This window comes from Myodes glareolus, chromosome 2 (genome assembly GCF_982192425.1).
Source record: "Myodes glareolus chromosome 2, mMyoGla1.1, whole genome shotgun sequence".
Taxonomy (NCBI): Eukaryota; Metazoa; Chordata; class Mammalia; order Rodentia; family Cricetidae; genus Myodes; species Myodes glareolus.
This window is the reverse complement of record NC_142027.1, coordinates 80,122,246-80,147,990: the sequence shown is the minus strand read 5'-3', so window position 1 is coordinate 80,147,990 and position 25,745 is coordinate 80,122,246. Positions and strand designations below refer to the sequence as shown.

General features: G+C 49.0%; 2 protein-coding genes across 7 annotated transcripts in view; one reads left to right on the top strand and one right to left on the bottom strand.

Moving 5' to 3' along the window:
• The first annotated feature begins 674 nt into the window (after positions 1-674).
• The window catches only part of Ece2 (endothelin converting enzyme 2), a 40,461-nt gene continuing 15,390 nt past the window's right edge, over positions 675-25,745 (top strand). The window contains exons 1-8 of one of the 6 annotated variants that reach the window (XM_048453784.3): positions 675-926; positions 6,793-7,076; positions 20,509-20,595; positions 20,939-21,074; positions 21,256-21,471; positions 22,383-22,507; positions 22,618-22,764; positions 22,927-22,992. In XM_048453784.3, the coding sequence (XP_048309741.3) occupies positions 731-926; positions 6,793-7,076; positions 20,509-20,595; positions 20,939-21,074; positions 21,256-21,471; positions 22,383-22,507; positions 22,618-22,764; positions 22,927-22,992 (1,257 nt within the window). In that variant the 5' untranslated portion in view covers positions 675-730. Of the gene's footprint in view, positions 927-6,792; positions 7,077-7,550; positions 8,028-10,295; positions 10,419-10,769; positions 10,901-20,032; positions 20,201-20,508; positions 20,596-20,938; positions 21,075-21,255; positions 21,472-22,382; positions 22,508-22,617; positions 22,765-22,926; positions 22,993-25,745 lie in introns of those variants that run through there. The other 5 variants (XM_085685324.2, XM_048453782.3, XM_085685323.2 and 2 more) reach the window with 5 other exon arrangements.
• Camk2n2 (calcium/calmodulin dependent protein kinase II inhibitor 2) lies at positions 8,450-10,588 on the bottom strand. The gene is made up of 2 exons (XM_085685328.2): positions 10,266-10,588; positions 8,450-9,477 (listed from the first exon to the last, which is right to left on the bottom strand). Exons 1-2 carry the CDS (start codon positions 10,432-10,434, stop codon positions 9,407-9,409), a joined length of 240 nt encoding a protein of 79 aa, XP_085541454.1. The 5' UTR covers positions 10,435-10,588; the 3' UTR covers positions 8,450-9,406.

The following is a 25,745-nucleotide window of genomic DNA, read 5'->3' as shown; positions in this document are numbered from 1 at the left end:
TCCACCGCAGTATATTTCTTTTAATTGGGTTTAGCGCGCCAGGTTTTCTAGCGAAAAATGATCCATTGGATACACATCTAATGCTTATTATATGCAGTGGTGGGAGATATTTCTAATGGAGGTATGTGAACCTGAATGAGATAACTGGCGCTTAGGACGCATCTCCTTTGGAGAACTACACTCTGTTGTAATAAGAATACACACAGTCTTCTCGGTGTATGTACCGTACACAGCACACAAACGCTAATATATCAGAATGTTTGCCCAGCAAATAACAATTCTGGCCTCTGTTCTCCAAGCCCAATTTTCCACTTGGCCTGTGCCGATCGTCATTGTGTTCATGGTAGCGGGCAAAGTTTCTTTCTGTGTTCCTCCCTCCTTCCTTCGGATGATCCAAACGTCTTGGGGAAAAAACATCTCTAATTAATCAGGCTTTTTAATGGAAAGGGTTGTTGAAACCGAACACGAGAGGACGCAGTGATGAGTCCGGGTGAGTCTGACACGAGGGAAAGTGGTCGAGTTGCGAGGGGCAGGGTAGCGCGTGAAGATACCAAACAATTCAGCTTCCCAGCCGGAAGATTTTCAAAACAGAGCTTAGGAGATGACGGAAGTTCCACGTGTTCGTAGCGAGCAACTGCAGGGGAGGGCGGAGCCACATGCTCCTCCTCCCGGTTCTTACCTCGATGATTGGGCTCCTAAGCCCCGCCCTGGCTGCAGCGCAGCACAGAGCATGGCCTCTCCCCGGACTTCTGTGTCCTCTCCGGAGTTACCCGAGCAGAACTTCCAGTACCGCGAAGTCCAATACTGGGACCAGCGCTACAAAGATGCAACCGATTCTGGACCCTACGAGTGGTTCGGGGACTTCGCTTCCTTCCGTGCCCTCTTAGAACCGGAGCTGTGTCCTGAGGACCGTATCCTCGTGCTAGGTGGGTAGTCCCGGTGCTGTCCCAGCCAGGGGGTCGCTGGCCAGACCAGACCTCATCCGCTTTCTTCCTTCTCCTTTCTCCTGTACGAGGACACCCCGGTTCGGAGCCAAGACTCAGTACCTTCAGAATCCGTCTGTATTTAGCCAGGGCAAACAGACATAAGAGATCGTCAGTACGCTGGATAAAAGACTCCTTCAGTGTCCCAGCGAGGGGCATGACCCTGTCCCAGACACTGAACTGTGGACCTATTTCAAGTCCCAACACAGAACAAGTCATGAATCCATTGTGTGCTTCAGTTTCCATTTCTAGAAATGGGATTGCCATTTTTTTTTTTTTTTCTGGAGCAAGTCATTTGCAGGCACCTCGAGCATAACACCGAGTTTTCTTTTCGCACCAGTGGGAGTTACTTCTCTGAGCTCCAGCTGACACTTGGTCCTACAGACTAGTAGGGTAGAATAACGCCCATTGAGTCTGCTGGGGAATTGCAGCTGAGGTGGGTGTCGTTTCTCAAAGAGGGATGCTAGAATGTAAAGCAGATCTCTGTGAGATCCAGGTGTATCATTCGCTGCGTCTCTCCCCCTCTCAGCCGCTGGAAACCCTTAGAGTGAGTCTGGATGAATAGAGTTGCCTTCCAAATATAGTTTTTTAAAATTTTTGTTCAGTAGAAGCCTGTATACATTTTGTTTTGTTTGTTTGAGACAGGTCTCACTGTGTGATACAGGCTGGCCTGGAACTCAGAGATCCATCTGCCTCTAAATCCTGTATACGTTTAAGCGAAATATTTGATAAAGATAAAGGATATCTCTTATACATACAGTACATATGTAAAGTATAAATATAATGTCTGTGTCTGCTCTACTCAATTTTAGGAATAGAACATGATCAGGACTAGAAAGCATAATGTAGTGACTAAGAATTCGGAGTCTGGGAGCAGGTAGTTAATGTAAAAAACTTGGCTTAGCTGGTATTGTAATCTTACACAAAATCTTTAAGTTTCTGTGACTTCATTTCCATGCCTTAAGAAGAAATGAGCCGGACGGTGGCAGTGCACGCCTTTAATCCTAGCACTTGGGAGACAGGCAGGTGGATCTCAGTGAGTTCGAGGCCAGCCTGGTCTCCAAGCAAGTTTCAGGATAGCCAGGACTGTTACACAGAGAAACCCTGTTTCAGAAAGAAAAAAAAAAAAAGAAGAAGAAGAAATTAAAATTTAGCTGGGTATGGTGATTTACACCTTTAATCCCAAGCACTGGGAGGCAGGAGGCAGGGAATCTGTGAATTCAAGGCCAACCTGGTCTATGCAACAAGTTCCAGTATAGCTACATAGAGAGACCTGATTTCAACAAAACAAAACATAAATAAGGAAATGAGAACTTACATATCAGGTTTTCAGGTTTTTTTTTTTTTTGAGGGGGTGGTTTTCATGACAGGGCTTCTCTGTGTAACAGCTCTGACTGTCCTGGACATTGCTCTATAGATCAAGCTGGCCTCCAGTTCACAGAGATCTACCTGCCTCTGTCTTCTGAGTGCTGGGATTGGATTAAAGTTGTGTGCCACCACTGCCGGACTTACATATAAGATTTTTCTTAGTGACTAGATGAGCATGTGAACTATTGAGAAAAATACCTGGCTTTTCATGTGTTTTCAGAGTTTCCTTGTAGTTTTCCCATAACTTTTTCCTACCAGAAGCAGTTTCCTGAATTCTGTGGTTATATATTTTTGTTTATTTGTAGATTTACCATAGAACTATGTTTATCAAACTTTTTTTTAAATATTTTTTTTATTTATTTATTATGTATACAATATTCTGTGTGTGTGTCTGCCTGCAGGCCAGAAGAGGGCACCAGACCTCATTACAGATGGTCATGAGCCACCATGTGGTTGCTGGGAATTGAACTCAGGACTTTTGGAAGAGCAGGCAATGCTCTTAACCGCTGAGCCATCTCTCCAGCTCCCAAAACTATGTTTATCAAACTTTAGTGCCTTTCAAAATTAACTGGCAAGCTAGGCACCACCCTGAGATTCCATTTCCAGGGAAGTCTAAGATAGATTTGGGGCATCTTTTTTCTTCTGTTGTAATAAGGTCTTGCTATGTGCACTAACAAGCCTCAGGTTTATTGGTTAGGACAGACTAGCCCTGAACTTGCAACCATTCTCCACCTCTACCCTCCAAGTGTTGGAACTGCAGACGGCCACAGCCAACCAAGCTTCGGGAGATTCAGCAATCTCCACAGCTGATTGTCATGCTGCTGGTGGGCAGAACCCTGCATTAAAGGCTCCCGTGCCCCTGGGTTTTTTTTTGTTTGTTTGTTTGTTTTTTGTTTCGTTTTGTTTTGTTTTGAGATGGGGTTTCTCTGTAGATTTGGAGCTTGTCCTAGAACTTGCTCTGTAGACCAGACTGGCTTTGAACTCACAGAGATCCGCCTGTCTCTGCCTCCTGAAAGGTGTGATTAAAGGTGTGCGCCACCACCGCCATAAGCATTAAAGTCTTCTTGACTGGGAGGCTTTAGTTGTGCTGGATAGGAGGGATGAAAAGTCTAAATGTAGAAGTTAAGGTTTTCAGAAAGCTTAGATCTTCAAGACCTAAAAACAGGACTCAGAATTGGGGGAGTCACCTATATTACATTTCATCTCAAGAAACAGGAGTAGAACGCCCGGCACGTGCCAGACAAAATGCTGGGCCCTTCTGACTTATTTAATCAACTTCTAAAGCTAGTAGCAACTATTAAAAGTTACTGTAGGCAAGGGGTCTATAAACCTGTTGTGAACATGGCCAGGTAGTAGACATTTTTCTGCCTTAGTAATAGATACAGCTGATAGACAGTACATTAAAAAAATTGATGCTGTCTAATAAAACTTTGTTTGAGACTGGGTCTCGTGTAGTCCTGGCTGGCCTGAAACTCACCAGTGCACTAGTCTGGCTTCAAACTCACAGAGAACTGTCTGTGTTTAACTCCTGGGTGCTGAGATTATGAGTGTGAGTCACTACAACTGCCCAAAACTTTATTTATAAAAAAAAAGATACTGATTCTACTGTGAGTCATAGTCTTGGGTTGAGTTCCCCAGAAAGAATCCTGAGAAGTCATTCATCCAGTAGTAGCTTCCCGGAGAAACTGGTAGGAATGGGGAAAGGCGAGAAGATAAACAAAATTGTGATCTCAGGCAAAATTTCCCCAAGAGTGATTTCAGCCTGACATGTCACAGATGAAAACCACTAGAAGCAAACACATACCAAAACCTGGTACCAAAACCTGGGGACCTACCAAAACTTACAAAAGGGCTCCAGGGGTCTGAGGAGAAAGTTGACAGTATCTGCTGCCCTCATGCACCATGTGATGAACTAAGGATGCTCTCTGACTTAGAGTTCTGCTGTCTTGCTATGCAGCAGGCAGGGGGAGGCAATTGGAACTATGGAATGACTACATAATGAATTACAACCCTAATAGTCGTGTTAATGTAGCCGCAGCTGGAGGGTCACCACTGGACTTGAGTGGGTCTCTTGGAAACTGGAAGGCAGTTGAGTATGGTGTTTAAAAGCTCTGACTCGAGCCGGGCCGTGGCGGTGGCACATGCCTTTAATCCCAGCACTCGGGAGGCAGAGGCAGGCAGATCTCTGTGAGTTTGAGGCCAGCCTGGTCTACAGAGTGAATTCCGGCACAGATTCCAAAGCTACACAGAGAAACCCTGTCTCGAAAGACCTAAATAAATAAATACATAAAATAAAAGCTCTGACTTCGTGGGCCCAAATTCTGGCTCCACTTCTGACAACGAGGCCTTGGAAAATACCCTGTCTACTTTTCCTCGATTTCTCCAACTAAAAACTGGGGATGATAAAATACTCTTTCTGCATGAACCTGTATTAAAAATAAACTGAGAACTCTTACATATTACTTAGCATCATCCTGAGCGTTCAGTGGCTATTAACTGTAATTATCTGCGGAAGAGAGCTAGCTGGTTGAGTGCTTGCCTAGCATTCTGGTTCAATTCCTAGCATCACATGAATTGGGAATGGTGGTTCACATCTGAATGAAGTCCCCAGGCTCCAGAGGTAGAAGTAAGGAGACCAGAGTTCAAGGTTATTCTGTATAGCCAGTCTATCTAAAAAGAAGGAACTTTTTAAAATATCTTTTTTTTTTTCTTTAAGGCAAAGCTTACTACGTAGCCCAGGCTGGTCTGGAACTCAGAGATCTGCCTGCCTGTGCCTCCTCAGGGCTGGGATTAAAGCTGTGTGCTGCCAAGCCCAGCTTGTTTTTGTTTTTTTGAGGCATGGTGTTATATAACAGAGGCTGGCCTGGAACTCATATGTAGATGAAGCTGGCCTTGAATTCCTAACTCAGGATTCTAGGACACGGATAGATAAGGATTCAAAGCAATCTGGATCCTACCTAGGAAAGATCCTTGTATGGGACCTGCTGAGAGCTGCTATGTAGCCAGTCCCATTCTCAGCCCAACACTGGTCACAGGAAGACCTGCAAGAGACCAGCTCATCTTTCAAAGCAGGTTGCGACTGGGCTGTGCATCTACTTTCACAATCTCCACCTCTCTCTCCTTGGCCCTGCCTTCTTAAGACACTGCATTCTTTTGGTGGTGGTGGTTTTGGTTTTGAGACAGGGTCTCACCATGTAGCCCAGGCTGACCTCCAACTCACAGAGTCCATCTGCCTCTGCCTCCCAAATGCTGGGATTAAAGGTGTGAATCACCATATACCTAGCTTAGAGACTGCATTGTAGAAATTTACCCCAGACTCTCCTGCTCCCTACCTTACCCCCCAAGACACTACTTGTTTCTCAACTCTTCTGAAGAGAGGCTGTCGTCAGTATCGCAGAAGTTCTTGGCAGCTCACCTGCAGTAGGGTCAGTTGCCCATCTGTGTGATGCTAGTCTGTCCTTCATTGTGTTATATGGTAGCTGTGATGCTGCGTTTGGCCTTCCTGTCAGGGTACAAGCTCCTGGACAGCACACACTTAAAACTAACCAAAACAAACAAACAAACACCCCAGGTCTCATGTAGCCTAGGCTAGCTTTGAGTTTGCTGTGTAGCCAAGGATGTCTCATGATCCTCTTGCTGGGCTTACAGGCATACACTACTACATTCTGTTTATGTGGCATTGAGGATCCAACTCAGGGCTTTGTGCGTGCCAGAAAAGAACCCTCCTCATTTAGCTCCCTCTCCAGAGCAGGTACTCTATCAGCAGAGACCAAAGGTGTCCAATACTTATGTTTAGTACAGTGGATCAGCTTCTCTGCATGTCTCTACCTAGTTTTCCCTTAGTTCATTAATTCTGCCTTGGACATCAGAAAAAGATTATATAACCCCGAATGTGACATCTTCCAGGTGTTGTTATCTTCCAAGATCCTCTAAAAGGTTAGAGATATCATTAGGGTAATAATAATAATATGGTTCTCATGATGCCAATATTTTACACATTCTGAATTTGAGGAAACTAGAGCCCCAAGATTCAAATGCTTTTCTGTGACTTTGTAACTAGGAAAGAAGAAGAAACCACATCTTGAGTTCCAAGCTCCTCCAGCAACTCCACAGATGATTTTAGCTCTCAACTTGGTGCATTGCATCTGTGGGTAGGCTGGCTACTGACTCTGTTCTTGTCATTCTCTCAAATGGAAATTCCAAGTTCTTGGTACTGAAGCAACTTACCCTAGTCCACATAGCTGAGAATGAGAGATGGCTGGTACCCAAGTCTGTGTGATTCCAAAGCTCAACAGTCTTCTATACCCTGTTGCTTTAAGTACTTGGTGCTGGGTCAGAGGATGAATGGAGAGAAAATGGAGCCAACAGTGGATAAATAACCACAGAGTGCGAGAACCAAAGCTAACCTGGCCCTTTTGCTACCCATTCCACCCCATGGCAGGCTGTGGGAACAGTGCCCTGAGCTACGAGCTATTCCTTGGCGGCTTCCCTAACGTGACCAGTGTGGATTACTCTCCAGTCGTGGTGGCAGCTATGCAAGCTCGCCACGCCCACGTGCCCAGTCTACGCTGGGAGACCATGGATGTGCGAGCGCTGGACTTCCCTGGTGGCTCCTTTGATGTTGTACTCGAGAAGGGTACACTGGACGCCCTGCTGGCTGGGGAGCGGGACCCCTGGAATGTTTCTTCTGAAGGTGTCCACACTGTGGACCAGGTGCTGAGTGAGGTGAGGAAGCAACAAGACAGCAGACCGAGATGCTGGGGAAAGGGGTTGGACTTTCAAGAGCCTGGAAGAACTCAGAGACCAGAAAGTAAGACTCAAAGCAGGTCACCTTCAAAAAGTATGGTTTTCTGAAGAACAGATGAGACTGGAGTGACCAGGCTCACAAAGGCCAGTTGTTGGCTACTGGCTGGACATAGGGGAGAGGTGGTAGCTAGGCTCCAGACAGGTGACACAGGCTGGGGGAGTGAGGAGCCGAGAGGAAAGCTGTGTCTCCTGCATGACCATGCCCCTCCCTGTTCAGAGTTGAGCCCTATCTAGAACAGCCAAAGGCAGAAGGTGGCTTATTCTCACAGAAAACCTGGACGACTGGATATGGAGCAACAGCTAAGGTTTGATTAGGAGGTCATTGTGGGTAGTACTGACCTTTGAGAACCTGGAGGTGATTCCGCACTGATGACTTCTCTGTCTGCCTTGCAGGTGAGCCGGGTGCTGGTTCCTGGAGGCCGGTTCATCTCCATGACTTCTGCGGGTCCCCACTTTCGGATCAAACACTATGCTCAGTCCCATTATGGCTGGTCACTGAGGCATACAACCTATGGCAGTGGTTTTCATTTCCACTTTTACGTCATGCATAAGGGCAGGGAGCTCAGTGTGACCCAGTTGGCCCTGGGGGCCCAGCTCCTGTCGCCGCCCAGTCCTCCTGCCTCACCCTGCTTCCTACAAGACTCAGATAATGAAGACTTTCTCAATGCCATTCATCTGTGAGACTGGAAGCATGGTCTTCAAGCCCTCCCTGCCTTCGAACAGTAAACTCCTAGGGAGCTGGAATTCCCAACTTGGAGCTGCAGAATTGGTTACTGGGTACTCAAGCCCCAGCGGTCTCGCGCATAAAACAGTGCTGGTGGGATCGAGCCCATGTCAACCAATACAGTATGAGTCCAACTACGTCCCAAATCCCAGGTCTCTAGCTTCTAGGTTTTTTTTTGTTTTTGTTTTTGTTTCTACAGGGTTCCTGCATCTCCTCCAACATACAGAGTGTCCTATGATTTTGTTGAACTTTGGGGTAAAGTTCAACACAGTTCCTCTGCAAACCAACTGGCCTTGGATATTCCTATCCAACCTGAATTTATCCTTAAGAGGCTAACGATCTTGAATTTAGATTGCTTATATTTCTGATCCCAGTTCAGCCCCAACACTGGCGACCTGTCCTGCTTAGGCTATAAGTGTACTTAAAAAGGCCATATAGTTACCATGTTTCCACAAGGGTGCCCTCCTAATGCTCACTTGCTAACACTTCCCCACTGGGAACTTGCACCCAAGATTGTCCACACCTATCTCCCAGCAGACTGAAGTAGCACACACACATGCACACACACTCACACACACGGAGGTCTGTGTTTATTCACACACTCCTGTTACATTGAGGATGGAGAAACATTTTTACAAAGGACAACCCTGGGTTGAAAACATCTTCAGGTCCACAGGTGTCATCCAAAGGTACTGAGCAGTCCCCATTTGGGTTCCCAGGGATAGCATGAAGGGGTCCAAGGTAAAATCAGATCTGGGCCCTTAAAAGGTGATACCTTGGGAGGGAGGAGTCTCCCAATGAGCCTCCTGGGGTCAGGTTTGGGCAGACTGGCCATGTGGTTAGTTACCATGTTGGGGGCTTGTCCCATCCCAGTCTCAACACCTGTCCTATCTGCCAGGCGCAGAAGAGCATGGCGGAGGCTATGGGGGAAGGGCACAAACCATGAGAGGAGCCAGTAAACAAAGAATCGGATATAAAAATACAAATGTGCTGAGGAAGTCCCTTAGAAAGAGGCTGGGGTCACGCCAGACAGGGGTACAGTCGAGGAAAGACCCGGAGGGCTAGGCTGAGGTGGGTAGGAAGCTCATGCAAATATGCAGCCAAACCTCCCTGGCCGCGCAGTCCGACGCCGCCGCAGCTGTCCGGGCTGCAGACCAGATTGATCGGAGGAGGGGCGGGGCAGGGGAGCCGTGCGGGAGGGGGCGGGCTGGGGGCCGTGGGTCTCTGTGTCGGTTCCGGTGTGCGGGGTGGAGCTGCGGCCCGAGGTTCTAAAGTGCATGAGTGCGTCGGCGGGCTCCGGGCTGGTCCGCACCACCACTACCGCCGCCGCCGTGGTGCTGAAGCGGACAGCTCCGGAGCGCCTGGCAGCGGCGGTAGCAACACCGACCCCGCGGCGGCGTGGCCCTGCAGCCCCCGCCCGCAGGCACCTCGGCCCGGGCGGGGGTGCGCCGGCAGCCGCATCGCCGGCCCGTGCTCCTGGCCGCTGCGGGGCTGGGCCCGGAGCCCGCCGCCAGAGCCGGCGCGTCTACACTCCGGACGGAGGCTTCTCCCCCATCCCCTTCAGCACGTCGTCTATCCGGTCATCCTCGATCACCACTGCGCAGGGAGAAAGCGCATCAGCCGCGTGGTCTCGGGGGGCGGCGGCGAGAGTGGGGCCCGCGTCCTCACACCCCGCGCAGATCTACTCTGCTGGCTATGTTCCCGCGACACCACTCGAAAACCTATGCCCTCCCCACCCGAACTCTTCTGCGGACCCTACCTGCTACCAGACCTGGGACCCAAACCTCCTCCCTGTGTGGGAACACCCCTCTTCCAAAGATTCCCAGTGCGAACCTTCCCGTCACCTGAGCCTTCCTCCATCTAAACTGATCAAAAATCTCTCCCTTCGACAGAGACCCCCTCCTCAAACTGGGCTCAGATGAAACTGCTACCTGGTGTGTAACCCTCTCCTCCACCTGAATCCCCGTCTTGATACTGGCACCCGGAGTCCCCTGCCCGTGCAAACAAACAAGACAACCGAACCTTTGGCCTCCTTGCCCTCCAGTAGCATCCACCTACTCATCTTAGCCCAAGGAATTGGCCCACCATCCTGCGTTCCCAGTGCCAAGCAGCCCTAAATACCCTAAGCGGCCCCTCCCCCTCGACCAGGAGCCAGGGCTCTTTTTCCAGAAGTGGCGAGCTTCGAATCCGGGACACTGTATTCCCGGGAGAGGAAAAGAATGGGACAACTCCACAGCAGGGACCCTCCCCACCCCGGGCGGGTGCGCAGCTGGCTGCGCTGGTCTGCGGCAAGAGCGGCTGCCACTTGACGGGGAACGGCAGCCTGAGGACGCCGGGCGAAGGGTTTCTGGGTCAGGCGGCGACTCCGGGCCCGGGCCGCGTACCTCTCTTGGCTCGGCCGATCTGGCCCAGCTTGGGGGGCCGCTTGGCCTGGTTGCCGGCGAAGAAGGAGTTGGTGTCCTGCAGGCGGCAGCTGAAAGAGAGGTCGGAGCCCTCGGGGTCTGCGCCGAAGCGGCCCATCTTGTCCTCACCGTAGGGTAGGATCTCGGACATGGCGGGCACCGGGCGGGCTAGGGACTGCGGCGGGGCACGGGCAGAGGCTAGCTGCCGGACCGGCCCTAGCTCAGCAGGGGAGCCGGCGGAAGGATGAAGTCATACAGCATCCGGGACTGCGGAGCCGAGCGGGGCCTCCTCCCCCGCGCCTCCGCCTCCCGGGCCGCTGGGCAGGCGGCGGCGGCAGCGGCGGGGACCGGGCGGGGGCGGGGCGGGGGCGGCGGCGGCGGCGAGAGCGGAATGACGATGAGCGCCCGACTGCGGCAGAGAACGGCAGGCGGGGCGCGGTGGAGGCGGGGCGGGCACCGGCCAGCGGAAAGAGGCGGGGCCCAGCGGTCCGAGCGAGCCCGGTGATCCCTGGAGTGGAGCGAGCAGCCGTGGGAGGTTCCCGCGATGTGGCCCGGAATGGCCGCCACGTGGGCCCGGGAGGACCGCAGCGGCAGGTGCAGGCGAGAGCTAGCCGAGAGTGGGTAGCCTAGTGCTTAGGGGAGAAGGGGAGGGTCGGACGCCGCGGCTAGGGGAGAGCGCCTGGAAGCCGAGCGCCAAAAGCTGGGGGCGCGGCGGGGCCTCGGAAGGCGGTGGTCAGACTGGCAGTGGACACTCCCGGACCCTAAAGGGTGCCTGGAAAGGGCGGAACACGCGTGAAGAGAGGGAAGGTACCAGCCGACCGGAGCGCGGGAAGAACTCGGGCCTGGGGGTGGTGCCACCATGGTTGGCGCGTCCCTGTATCCTAGGTGCTCGCAGGTCTCCAGCAGCAACTGGTCAATTTGTATTGGACTGTCTGCATCTGTCAGTTTAGGTCTGTGCATCTGATCTGGTCTCTGTGTCGGGTTTGGACTTTCTGTATCTGTCCCCACACTTGGCCCCTGTATGAATATCATCGGGTCTGTCCCCGGCTAGACTACGTTGCGGCCTTTCAGTAGGATCTTAACACCGCAGCCGCAGCGCGCAACCGAGTAGACTCCCCACAAACCCTAGGCCCGCTCTTGGCGCCAAAATCCAGACTCAAAGCGCCAGTCGCTCCACGCGGTTCCCTCAGCCCTGGAGGCTCGCACTGGCTGGCAGTGTGGGAGAAATGAATGGCAGCATCGCGGCGGGCGCCCTGGATGCGGATGACGCAGGGAAGCCCGGAGTGCCTGAGCACTAGGCGCGCGCTAGTAAGCGTCGGGAGGGACAGGGTGTCCCCCGCCCTTGTTGCTGGGGCTCGGGGTAGAGTTCTCCCCCCCTTCCACGGATCAGAACGTGTACTCTTCCCTTTACCTCTTACCGCCCCCCAAGCCCCGCCCCCGCCCGACTAGCAGTCAGCCGCCGCGTCACCGGCTCTCTGGCGCGAGAGGGCTCTGGCGCAATCACTGGCCTTAGGAGGGAGGGTGTGTCTCATTCACAGCGAAGAGCTGGTAAAGATTAATAATGACGCCGTTGGTTCTGTCCACGTCCCAAGCAAGACAACACCTTCCCTTTAGTCCAGCCAAATCGTGCAGCTAGTGAGATTGCTGGGTGCTGGTTTTCTTTCCTTATTCAGCACCACTTATTCAGGTGTTAATTGCAAAAACATCTGCTCCCAGAATTGGGTAGGGAGAAGGTGCGAGGGACTGCTCCCGCGTCGGTCTCAGCCTGACTAGAGGTTTCTTCGAGCACTCCTGCCCTCTGTCCTCGTGGCTGGGAGGGGGGGCCGCCAGCTGGGCCCTGTGATGAGAAGGTCCCTGGCATCTGGAAGGAAGAAAGGAGTAACTCTGGGTGACTAGAGAACCCAGAACGCCTCCCTCCCCTTGGAAATTGTACAGCAATGACTTTTACTCCATCATCTACCTTTACCGGAATGACCTTGAATCTAAGGCCCAATACTCACGTTTTTTGTTTTGTTTTGTTTTGTTGTTTGTTTGTTTGTGCTGGTCCTGATGGTGTTGGCCTTTCATCCCAGCATTCAACGAGGCTGATTTCTGTGAGTCTGAGCCAGCTGAGTCTACACAGTGGGTTTTGGGCTAGCCAAGGTTACATAGTGAAACTCAGTCCTGAAACAAAAGTAAACCAAAAAAAAAAAAAAGAAGAAGAAGAAGAAAAGAAAAAAATCATTTCTACTTGTATAACTTTAGAAAAAAAAAAAACAAAGAAAACCACAGCAAACCTGACTGTATAACCTTCCCCAGTGAGAACGTGTCCTATGCGCCTCTCTGAGCTAGTACTCTGGTCTAAACAGACAAAACACAGAGCCCACCCATTGGTCCTGAGCTAAACTGCATTGTCTCAGGAACTGAGCAGCCCTTCACCTAAACTGTGGAAGAAGGAGCCCTGGGGCTCTTGCCAAGGGTGGCTACTGTATGGGAAGTGAAACAAAATCCTTCTCTAGAATGAGAGAGATAAGGATAAGAATTTAACCTAAATTCATTCATTCATTCTTGTTTTTTTTTTTTTTTAAGACAGGGTCTTACTGCGTAGCCCGAGCTAGCCTGAAACTTGTTATATAGCTTAGGTAAGCCCCTCCTCAGCCTTAGCCTCCAATGTTTCTGGGAGTACAAGGGTGTATTACAACACTCGGTTAGATTCTTCTGTTTTGTTTGAGACAGGGTCTCACTACATAGACCTGGAACTTGTGTAGACCAGGCTAGCCTTGAACCTCCCAAACCTTAAGTAACAATCTTAGCTAATCTATTCTTGTCCCCCTGTGTGTGCTGGATTGTAGTTAAGCAAAAGACCTAAGTGTAGAACTGTAAAGATCTTGTAATGCTGAATATACATGAGTTCCACTTCTGTTATCAAAGTGTGAGGAAAAATCCTTGTATTCTGATCCTCTACTCAAAAGTTTGATGTTCTTCATCCTGCTGTGATAAAATTTGAAGTGTTGTAATAGGATTTTGAATATTTTTAAATTGAAAATCCCTCACCTGGGGCATAGTAGCACACATCTGTACCCAGCACTCAGAAGGCTAAAGAAGGAAGATCTCAAGCTGCCTGGCCTACATAGAGAGTTGAGGGCTAGCCTGGACTACATTGAGAACTTGTCTCAAAAAAGCCCAGGACTGGGGATGAAGTTCAGTGATAGAGCAACTTGCACAATAGGCTTGCACAGAGCTCTGGGTTGGTTCCCCAGCCTGGAAAATAAACAACAAAACCCCACTGCTGATAGAACCCATTTACCAAGGATCAAACTGGAGCCCTAGACACCTCAGTTGACTTTGATAGATTCATGTAGTGATTAATGAGTCTGGAGTCCAGATTCAAACCAGAATCCTGCCTTATATTTACTATTTGATTTGGGTCAAGTTGTTAAGTTTTCCAGTATCTTAGGTTTCTCATCTGTACTACAGGACAATTATGTTGGTGAGATATATTTTTATTAGATTGTAGAGATTAAATTAACATGGAAAGTATACAGAAATGGTAGCTGTTACTATACAAACCCAAAGAGCTTGAAAGTAACATCAGGCTTGATTAAGGGCTCAGTAAGTAAAGGCATGTGCTGTCAGGACCTGATTTCAAACCCCATGATGGAAGGACAGACACCCACAAGGTGTCCCTCTGACCTCTACATGTGTGCTCTGGCATGTGCAAGCAAGTATATAATAAATAAGTGTAAAAAAAGAAATTAATATCATCACTGGACACATTCATATCAAACTTTTTTTACATCCTTCTGACATTTTTCAACCTGTGCTTACATGTGTTTGTTTATTTTGCTTTATAAAAATGAAATTTTAAAAATCCCTTCCTCTCTTAATTTTTATGGCAGTTTCTCCTATTGATTATTTCTCTTCATCATTTGCACGTGTTGCTCAGTGTCCTGTTGTATGGATGTTATACATTATTTCCTCCCTATGTTAGAGGTATTATAAATAATGCCGTGATGAGCAAATGTAGGAAACCCAATATTTAAGCTCTCCCAATACAGACGTAGTGAACTAAGTCTAGTTCTCCGTCCCTGGGTCCGACCTTGACCACAGGACTGACTTGCCCAGTGGAACTCTAGCAAATGTGAAGGAGCCAAGGTCTGAAAGATGGCTGTGCATTGGAACACGACCCCTGCTTTTGGGGTTTATTGCTGCTGCTACTATCGATGAGCGCTCTAATGATGAATAATCTTAGCTCAACTTTTCTCTCTCTTTTTTTTGTTATTTTGATATAGCATGGTATAGAAGAAGAGTTATTACACAGGATTTGGTCATCCCACTCAGCGTCCACAAAACAAATAAGACCATCTAAGTATTCTAGACTATCCAGCCCCCGAAGAGCCCTCCAGTCAAACCACTGAGCATGAAGAACAAGAACCCTTACTTTATTTATTTTAGTTTTTTTGAGACAGAGTTTCTCTGTGCAGCCCTGCCTGTCCTGGAGCTCGCCCTATAGACCAAGCCTGCCTTTGCCTCCCACGTGCTGGGATCTTACTTAGTTTAGTTTTCGTGTTTAGTTCTTACTTTAACCCATTAAATTTGGTGTGGTTATTTGATAGACATCTTTTGGATAACATTCTCTGACATAAGTTTCTAGAAACAGCCCTCCTGGATCAGAATGAGCATTACTTTGCACTTTTCATAGTACAAAGAATATCTGAATTTATAAGCTAACAGTATACGGAGTGTACGGAGGTAACCACACTCCCCATCTTTGTCAGTACTGATCATTAGCGTTCTTTCTATCATGACAACACTGTCCTGTAAATTTAGGAGTGAAGGGTCTGCCCATTCTCCCTTCATTCAGATCAATTAAAGGAAAGGAAGACCGGAGGGTGGTAGAAGAAAAGCCAGGTTTGATGGTATATCTACTAAACCAAATACCCTGGACACTGAGGCAGGGGGATACAAAGTTCTTAGATTACATCCTAAGACCCTGTTACAAACAAATAAATGAATGATACATAGAAAAGGGAGAACAGAGAAAGGAGAAAAAAATAGTGTAGAGAAAAATGGATGATAAACATAAAGGGAAGATAATAGAATTGGAGAATAGAAATGTTTTTTTTTCTTTGACTCTTATAAAGGCCAAACATACAGCTTTCAAATAAATATACATGGGAACTTATTATTACTCATAAGTGCTTGACCTTAGCTTGGCTTGTTTCTTGCCAGCTTTCCTTAACTCAAACTATCCTGTCTATCTTTTGCCTCTGGTATTTTAGCTTCAATATTCTATATTCCTTTCTTTACTTCTTTTTACTTTTTTGGAGACAGGGTTTCTCTGTAGCTTTGGAGCCTGTCCTGGAACTCGCTCTGTAGGCTAGGCTAGCCTCGAACTCACAGAGATCTGTCTGCCTCTGCCTCCTGAGTGCTGAGATTAAAGCGCTATCACTACCCAGCCGTCTTTACTTCTTACTTTATGGCTTGTTATATAGTTGAGTAGCTGGCCCCTCGGGTCCTCCTCCTTATCCTGCTCCTCGATCATCTTTTCCCAGATTTTTTTCTCCTAGTTATTCTGTCTGCCAGCCCTGCCTGTCCTCTCTCCTGCCTTGCTATTGGCTGTCCAGCTCTTCATTAGACCACTCAGGTATTTTAGACAGGCAGAGTAACACAGCTTCACAGAGTTAAACAAATAAAATATAAAAGAATGCAACACATCTTTGCATCATCAAACAAATGTTCCACAGCATAAACAAATGTAACACATCTTAAAACAGTAGTCTACAACAGAAGTATCTCCAAGTTTCTAATGCATGGCACTTAAAAATGTAGACAGGAGCAGTTATGGGCCTAAAAACTGATTTTGTACGCGAAGGAGACATGAAAAAAATTCAAGCTCAGTATTAGTGAATCTGAGAACATTATAAACGTCCTAGATTCTTGTGTGCAGGTGCTGGCGTTTAGTTCTCTGGGATAGGGATGGTTGTCTTTGTTTTACAGGCAAGGAAAATTTAGTGCTGTCCAGTAACTTGATAAAGATGTCAGCTAATAAGAAACGGAGCCTAGATTTGATCCCACCTTAGCCTGGTTTCAAAACAGATGTGATTCTTCTTACGCTTCTTAGAGGAGATGTGGTAAACGAGTAGCAACAGTATTGGGGAAGCGACTTCCTTTTGGTTCATATTTCCAATCTGCTTTCCAGGTTGAAAGAGTCAGGAGCCCTGAATTTGGATCCTTCCTCAGCCAGTTAGTAACTGTATCACAAGGATGACTGGGCCTGTATATGTGCCACACCTAGAACAGTTGTCTTAGTTACTTTTCTATTGCTGTGAAGAGACAAGTGTGACCGACACACCTTACAGAAGAAAGTGTTTAGTAAGAGCTTGCAGTTTCAGAGGGTGACTCCACGGCCATCACGGTGGCAAGCATGGCAGCAGGCAGCAGGTGCTGGAGCAGTGATGAGAGGTTACAGTCCAGAAGCAGGAGGCAGAGAGAGAGAGAGAGAGCACTAGCTGGGAATGGTGTGGGATTTTTGTTTGTTTGTGGTTTTGGTTTTTCAAGACCTGGTTTCTCTGTAGCTTTGAAGCCAGGACAGGCTTCAAAGCTCTTGTAGACCAGGCTGGCCTCGAACTCACAGAGATCCGCCTACCTCTGCCTCCTGAGTGCTGGGATTAAAGCCCTGTGCCACCACCACCCGGCTGGGATTTTTGGTTGTGAGCCCAGCCTTTAATGGCTGAGCCATCTGTCCAGTCCCTGGCTGGGATTTTTAAATCTCAAAGCCCACCCACAGTGACACACCTCCTACTCCTAACCCCTCTTCAATTCCACCAATTGGAATGGACCAAGCATTCAAATATATGAACCTATGGGGACCATTCTCATTCAAATCACCACACACTGAAGTATGTGCTGTCCGTACTTGATGGTTTTGGTTTCACTTCCCTTGTCCTTCAGTTACTGGGGATTGAACCTAGGGCCTTAAGCATGTTAGCGAGGACTCTACTTCTGAACTATATCCTCAATCTTCTTTCTCCTTTTGGTTTTGTGACAAGGGTCTTACCAAGTTGCTCAGGGTGACCAGGCAAGACATAATAGATTTATTATCCTTCTGGTTCTGAGTAACTGAGATTGTAGACCTTCCTGTACCGTCAGATCTGACTCATTCTATTTTTTTCCTTCCTTCTTTCTTTTTTCCCTCCCCCTTTCCTTTTCTTTCTTAGACAGGGTCTCATACACCCTCGGCTGTTCTCAAACTAATTGTAGAGCTGAGGATGACCCTGAACAAATGGTCTTCCTGCTTCCGTCTTCCAAGCCTAGGCACAGGCCCCCCCTCACCTGGTTCTCAAGTGCTGGGTCTTCTCTCATCCAGCTTTGGAAGGGAAGCAGAGGTGAACACCGTGATATCACAGCACTGTTAGGGTGAGCATGAACATGCCAAAGACTTGTCCCAAGTAGATTGCTGCTTCGGACTGCAGTGTGGCAGGATGTGAGAACTTGTTGCTTAGGGAACCCCTAACTAACCCAGCCTACTCCACCATCAGAGAACTAAAGAACATGCTTCCTTCAGGGTAATTGGTCTTACTCTAGTTATGGTACTTAAGTGATAATAATAATCAAAATACCAGGGCATGGTAGTATGTAGTTATAGCCAATACTTGGGAGGCAGAGGCAGGGAGATCGCTGCAAGCTGGAGACCAGCCCTGGCTATGTAATGAGACCTTGTCTCAAAATAAACAAAAAAATATAAATAAAATAAAATCAGGCAGGCCTGTTAATTTCAGCTACTGGGGAGACTGAGGCAGAAGAATTGAAACTTTAGGGTCAGCTTGGACAATTTAGTAATATTTTTCCTTGAGATAATACTATTAATAATTTTTTTAGGCAGACCCAGTCACTGTGTGGCCCTGGCTGGTCAGCCATTCAGTGTGTAGACTGGACTGGCTAGAGTTCACATCGATTCGCCTGCCTCTGCCTCCGCAGTGTGGGCACTAAAAGTGTGCATTACCAGACTTAGTCCAAATCGTCTTTATTTTAAACAAGTTATCCCCCAAAACAATATTTAAACTTTTATTTCATTTTTAAAATATTATTTGCTTATTTACTTATTTTGTATTTTATGTGTATGGGTGTTTTGCCTACATGCATGTCTGTGCGACACATGCATGCAATGCCTGTGGAGGCCAGAAGAGGATCTTGGAGCCCCTGGAACTTGAGTTTCGGAAGGCTGTGAGCCTTTATGTGGCTGCTGGGAATTGAACTCTGGTCCTCTAGAAGAGTGGCCTGTGCTCTTAACTGCTGAGCCATCAATCAACCTCAAAAACAGTCCTTTAAAGCCCTCCAATAATCAGAAGGTAGATTACCTATAAGCAGATGCAGGGCTCTTGGTTCAAGACCTGAAAAGCCAGATTGAACCATAATGCACTCCTTAGGTGCCAGTCACTTTCCAGGCACTGTTTCATTTCATTCTAGAACCACACTTGGAGGTAGGTACTGCTCTTCCATTTTACAGATGGGGAAGCTGGGTCTGAATCCAGAACTGTTCATCCTAATAGCAACACTGTGGTTTTGTCTTGCTTGAAACCGTGCAATTTGGGGATGAGAAAGCGCCTCAGAACGTAGCCCAGCCATTCTCAGCCAAATCCATTCATCATACATCTTTCTCAGCCACAGCAATATTCCATGCTGGAACCACTTGCAGCCCGATGTCTGAGAACCGAGGTGAAGAATCAATAAATGATCACTTACTGCCGCTACCTAAAGCTTCCTCAGATCAAATTCTTGTAGTCTCTTGGTGGGGTTAGGGAGAGGAAGATGAGGCGGTGACTCAGTGCCCCAGTTCCCTCCCCAGCACTGTAAAAAACATGAGGCACTCCTTGGTGCAACAGACTGTCACACTCCCCTGCCTGTTTAAGGAATGACAATATGGAAGGCAGATGGCAGATGCATGGATACCACACTGTTGCGTTTCAGTTAAATATTGCTGGGTGTTATTTTTTTTTCTTGTAAACCTCCCAAATAAAATCGCTTGCCTGAGTTAGAAGTGTTAGCATGTCTTTTCTTTAAATATCTGTGCATGGCTGTTTTTTTCCCTGCCAATTTGTCACCATCTGTAACCCTCCCTTTATGAGATGATCTGATGACAGCAATTATCTTGGAGAGTAAAAGTGCCATCTTGAAGCAATGTGTAAGAGTGGCATTAGTGGGGGCCGTGTGCATAGTGCATGCTGCCCTAACCCTTGAGATGTGCTTGTGTGTGCCTCCAGAGACAGTGGGCTTTTGCATATATACGTTGTGAATCTTCAGTGTAGTTGTTTCTGTGTCTCTGTGTGAGCTGTGCTTGGAGTCTGTGTGCTGTTGTAGACGTCCTGTGGACACCTGTATAGGTGTGAACTGTCTGTGGCGTCTGTATATATGTGGCGGCTGTAAAATAAACCTGCAGAGAGGCTGGTAGGTAGAGGCTCCTTCCAGGGGCTTGATTCCTCTATGGTGTTTAAAAGTGTTGGAGAAGGCCTGCAATTTGGGAGTTCGGATAAAGAATATTAGCAGAGATTAGGCCTCAACCAAAGGAAAGCAAATTATGGGTGACTTGCCTGAGGGGCTCTCAGACTTGGTGGAGAACAGCGGTTGCGGGGAACGTAAAATCCACAATATCGGTCTGGGCGCCGATGCTGGCTGGGAGCCGCGCGCACTCCGCCCCTCCCCCTCGCTCCCACCCCCGGGCGCGCCGCTGGGTGGGGGAGACTTGAAAAAGCCGGGGCCGCCGCGGCCAAGCCAGGGGCTGCAGCAGTGGCTGTGATGGAGGGCCGCGCCGGGGCTCAGCTGGTGGCTTGGGCCGTAGTTCCTGGGCGGGTCAACCTCCCCCAGCCCTAAGGCGCGGCCGGGCCCTGCTCCACACCACCATGAATGTCGCGCTGCATGAACTGAGTGGCGGAGGCAGTGTGAGTGGTGGCCCTGGGCTCCAGAGGAGAGGACCCGGGTCTCCGGAGAGGGCACGAAGTGTGGAGGGGCGGGTGTGAGAGAGCTGGCGGCGTCTGGCAGGGACTCTGGCTTGCGGAGATGGGGGCTTCTGGTGCGGGTTAGAGAAGGATGATATCAGAGGGGAACCCAGCCTGAGAGCCGGCACCTGGGAAGGGCCGTCTCTGCAGGTAGGATGGAGCCGGCGCAGGGAGGGACAGTCCCCCGGGCAGGGCCTTGGGCAAAAGGCCTAGCTGCTTGACCTCAGTTGGTGCTCCTGAACTGTTTGCAGATGGTGGAGTACAAACGAGCCAAGCTTCGGGATGAAGAAGCACCGGAGACTCCAGTAGAAGGCAGGGCCACCCAGGACCCACTGGAGGTGGGCAAGGGGGTTCCCCCTTTCTCCTCAGGCCTCACCCTTGGCCTGACGCCTGCCATAGCTGTGTGCTCTGGGCTCTTCTGGTGGGTCATCTCCCCAGGTTTCCACTCCATCTCTGGCCTCTGCTCCAGGACTAGGGTGAGGCAATTCAAAGCCATGACGTTGCACAAATCAGGCTCCCCTGCCTCTTTGCTCTTGAGCCCTGGAGTTAACCCCACTAGCTATTTAAATGTTCCCTGATTCTAGAAACAAGCTGTATCTTCATATTTATTTACTAGGAGGACTTCTGTGATCTTGGGTCCTTGCAATGCAGCTCAAATGCTCCCTGTCCTGTGTTCCCCAGGTGGGGTTCCAGAAGAGGACACGTCGACTCTTTGGTTCACACACACAGCTGGAGCTGGTCTTGGCAGGCCTCTCTCTAGTCCTGGCTGCCCTTCTTTTGGGCTGCCTCGTGGCTCTGTGGGTCCAGTACCACAGAGGTAGGTGGGTCCACACCTGTCAGGACATCTCATAGCTGTGGGGTCTAGAAATCGAAGGACCTCTAAATATTTTTCTTGTTGGGGCTAGCTTTGCCAACTTCCTGGTCTCATTTCCTTCCCCAAAGGCTTTCTTCTCCCTTCCTGACTGACAGTCTCCCCTCCTACCTGTCTCCTGCCACAGACCCAACCCATAACACCTGCCTCACAGAAGCCTGCATCCGAGTGGCTGGAAAAATCCTGGAGTCCCTGGACCGTGGGGTGAGCCCCTGTCAGGACTTTTATCAGTTCTCCTGTGGAGGCTGGATTAGAAGAAACCCTCTGCCCAACGGGCGTTCTCGCTGGAACACCTTCAACAGCCTCTGGGACCAGAACCAGGCTGTACTGAAGCACCTGCTTGGTGAGGGCTGACTTCAGGAGTGCCGTGCCCATCTTGGGCTTCATGTCTAGCTCATGGTCTAGCACTTAGTGGGTCCTCAGCAAGTACCCACGAGTGAAGAACTAGATGGATCGTTCCGTGACATCCTCTCGAGGGAGGGCATGCAGAGAGCAGGAGCTCTCGATAACGGGAGCTGGCTTAGCTGGGGTGGCCCTCTAAGAATACCGGGACCTCACTGAGGGTCTCCACAAACAGAGGAAGAAAGGCCCACTTTCCTCTTTCTGTCTTAATAGGTGGTGCACACCTTTAATCCCCGTACTGGAGGCAGAGGCAGGCAGATCTCTATGAATTCTAGGCCAGCCTGGTCTACAGAGTGAGTTCCAGGGCAGCCAGGGCTACTACATAGTAAGACCCTGTTTCAAAATCCCTGCCCTTGGGGAGCAGAAGCAGGTGAATCCCAATGAGTCTGAGGCTAGCCTGGTCTATGTAGTAAGTTCCAGGCCAATCAGAGCTGCATAGGTGAGACAACTTTCAAAAGAGACAGGGGTGGGGGAGAGAGAACTTGGCTTGCTACTGTACGCCAATAATTCTAGTTATTCAGGAGACTGAGGCAGGAGGATTAGAAGGTTAAGGCCAGCTTGGGAAACTTATTAAGACCCTATTTTTTACTTTACCAAAAGTAGAAAGAGGACTGGAATTTTAGCTCAGTAGGACAGTACTTGTCTAGCATGTGAAAGGCCCTACATTCAATCCCCAGTACCACAAAATGCATACATACATACATGCAAACATACACATACACATACAGGTATACATACATAAATACACACACACACCTATGTGAGCAAGGAGCAGAATGAAGGCCAGCGGCTCCCTCACAGCCATTAATCTAACTGCTCCCTGGATCCTATCCTGTGTTCTATCCATTGCAGAGAATACCACTTTCAATTCCAGCAGTGAAGCTGAGCGAAAGACACGGCGCTTCTACCTGTCCTGCCTACAGCTGGAACGTATTGAGAAGCTAGGAGCCCAGCCACTTCGAGACCTCATTGACAAGGCAGGGGCTCTGGGTGGGCTTTGGGCAAGAGGAGCAGGAGGGACAGGATGTGGTCCAAGGAAGCGTTGGTAATCCCTGGACCAGAGATTTCACTTCTGATCTCTACTCAGATCGGTGGCTGGAACATCACAGGGCCTTGGGATGAGGACACCTTCATGGAAGTGCTAAAGGCAGTAGCGGGGACCTATAGAGCCACCCCCTTCTTCACCGTCTACGTCAGTGCTGATTCTAAGAGCTCCAACAGCAATATCATCCAGGTGCCTGGCTGGGAAAAGGGTAGGGACTCGTGGAGCCTCTGCCAAGGGAGCCAAGATTCCCCCTTTATGTGACAGGAAGGCGGAATACCATACTCCCTCCCCATACGCAGGAGTCTTGGGTTTAAAGTGGGAGAGACTAACCTTTACCCCTTGCTGTTGCAGGTGGACCAGTCTGGGCTTTTCCTGCCCTCTCGAGATTACTACCTAAATAGAACTGCCAATGAGAAAGTAAGGCCCATCCTAGAACTCCTGTCCCCATCCCTTGCTGAGCTAGCTAATCTCTATGTACTTTCCTCTTTGCCCAGGGTCAGAGTAGGGAACGGGAGGCTACTGTGCTGCCTGGCTAGCAAGCAGGCTATCCTTTACTCTTTCTTCTCTCCTTGCCTCGCTTCTCTTTCTCCTTTTCTTCTGCCCGCCCTTCCTTTCTTCCTATTCTTTCTTCCAGAAAAATTTTTTTTCTTTGCTTTTGTGGTGCTAAGAATCAAATCCAGGGCCTCACACATGCTAGGCAAGCCCTCTACCATTGAGCTACATCCCCAGCCCTGGGAAGACATTTTATGGGTACCTGCTGTATGCCAGATGCTCTGGAGCAATTCTGAGATGTAGGTTTCAAAGTCACTGTCACAGGAAGTTTTTGATATCAATAGATTCATGGACCTAAGTATCTGAGAACGTGGTTCAGTAGGTCTCTAGGACTTAGGTGAGATGCAGGCATCTAGAAGCTCCGTTATGAGATCATATTTGAGTTGGGCCCTATAAAAACAAAGAAGTGGGCCAGCACTATGGCTCCACAGGTAAAGGCACCTCACCTATGGTCAAAACTGATAACCTGAATTCAATCCTTAGGACACATGATGGAAAGAGAGAACTACCTTCTCCAAGGTTTCCTTCAACCTCAACAATCAGGCAAACACACACACACACACACACACACACACACACATGCCTATAAATAAATAGGTGGCCGGGCGGGCAGTGGTGGCGCACACCTTTAATCCCAGCACTCGGGAGGCAGTGGCAGGCGGATCTCTGTGAGTTCAAGGCCAGTCTGGTCTACAGAGCTAGTTCCAGGACAGGCTTCAAACCTACAGAGAAACCCTGTCTCGAAAAACCAATAAACAAACAAGAAAATAAATAAATAAGTAAACAGATGTAATTTTGAAAAAAAAAAAAGACTACAAAGAATCAACAGAGGTCATCCTATATAGAGATAGATTGAACAAGTATTCAAAGGAAGAAGGCTTAGTGTGTTTGGACCCTGAGGAAAGGTCCGGGGAGCAACAGAGGGCATTCTGTGTAGAGAGGATGTGTTGGGCAAAATGCCGAAGCCAGAGTGGCTGGATGTGTTTGAAATGGATGTGAACAAGCAGGATGGCTTGTCAGGATGGCTCCTGAGCACATGGGAGACTAGAAGGTGGCCAGTGACTGGTTATGGAGAAGGTTTCGAGGGCTTCAAAGATTCATTCTGCAGCCCCAAAGAGTTGCCTCCAGGTTCCAGAGCAGGGATGAAGGGATGTGGTTGGCAGTGCCTTGGGAAGCCAGTCTGTGTGGAGTAAGAAGAAGATGCAGGGGAGGGAGCCTGGAGCCAAGAGTCTCTGCAGTGCCTGGACTCTGAGTCAGTAAGGGACCAGGTGAGGGACTGGCAGAGAGTGAGTACTACATTGAGGTTACAAGACTAGCAAGCCAGAATCATGGCTTGCTGGTTACTAGATAGAGGATGAAGGCGGTAAGGATGATCGCAGCTATAAGGCTGAGTGGCAGTCGAGTGGAGTAGGTCTTAGGGGATCCGTGGTGTCTTTTAAAGAATCAGCCTGGAGAACTTGGGGACCTGGAGACAGTGTGATGTCACAGGACAAGGAGCGACTTTGAAACTAGACCTGGATTTTCAGTTCAGCTCTCCTGCTTGTTGTAACTGATTGGTGTCTCTGAGGCTGGTTCCTTCTCTGGAAAAAGGGGAGCATAGGTTTGAGGTGTGGGGTAGCAGCCGCTGCTCCTGTGTAGAACAGATAGAGGTATGAGTTTGAGGAATGCGGCCACGTTCTGTGTGAGAGATCAGTTGGCAGCCACGGAAGTTGGTGGAGTGCTGGCAGGGACTGTGAAGGGAACCAGAAGCTCAGGGCTTCTCTTTTAACACGTAGACAAAGGTGTGGGATAGGTGGGAGCAGTGGAGGAAACAGTGTCCTGCTGAGTAGGCCAACTGGAGAGTCCTGTGCCTTCTGCCAGGCCTTCATTAACATTACCCGACTTCTCAGCCAGAGCCTCCTCTAGACATGTGTGAATGAGACCGCTGCTGCTCCCTCCGTGGGGGAGGGAGTGTGAAACAGCTTGGTACAGTATTTTGGTTACAGTCATTGGGACAACCACAGAGGAAACACCTGAGGCTCCCAATTTGATTCCAGCCGGGAACTAGCGCTAACTGAGGGGGAGGGTAGGCTGAAACGGAGGAAGAGGGGCCCACAGAGGAAACAGCTCTGACAGGCTCTGAGGAAGGAAGGTGAACAGTCTGTTGTCAGATTGAAGGAGAGAGAAAATGACATAGGTGAAGGTAACCTAGTCCTTCTGAATAGAATTTAGGAATTTAATTTATTTTCTTTTCTTTTTTCTTTTTTTTTTATGAGACAGGATTTTATAGTGTATCCCAGACTGGTCTTTACTCTTAGTGATTTTACTGCCCCAGCCTCCAAAGCAGTAGGACTACACACACACATTACATTACCATAGCTGGCAAGTTTTGGCTTTACTCCAAAAGAAGGGAAATGGGCCCCTGGAGAGATGGCCCAGCAGGTGCAGGTTTCGACTCCCAGCTCCCACAAGGTGACATGAGAGAACCTAGTCTCAAGAGCTGTCTCCTCCCCAATATGAGTAGGAGGCCATGACTGCATACATGCTTGTATGTTTATGCGTGTGTGTGCAGGAGAATACAGGGAAGAACCATGTTGCCCATTGCTGTGGAATAGGCTTTGTGTTTGATTTTCATTACA

Coding starts and splice junctions, on each gene's coding strand:
- Camk2n2 (XM_085685328.2), bottom strand. CDS start 10,434: ATGTCCGAGATCCTACCCTACGGTGAGGACAAGATGGGCCGCTTCGGC. Junction 9,478..10,265: donor GATCGGCCGAGCCAAGAGAG/GTACGCGGCCCG, acceptor CTCCCTGCGCAG/TGGTGATCGAGGATGACCGG.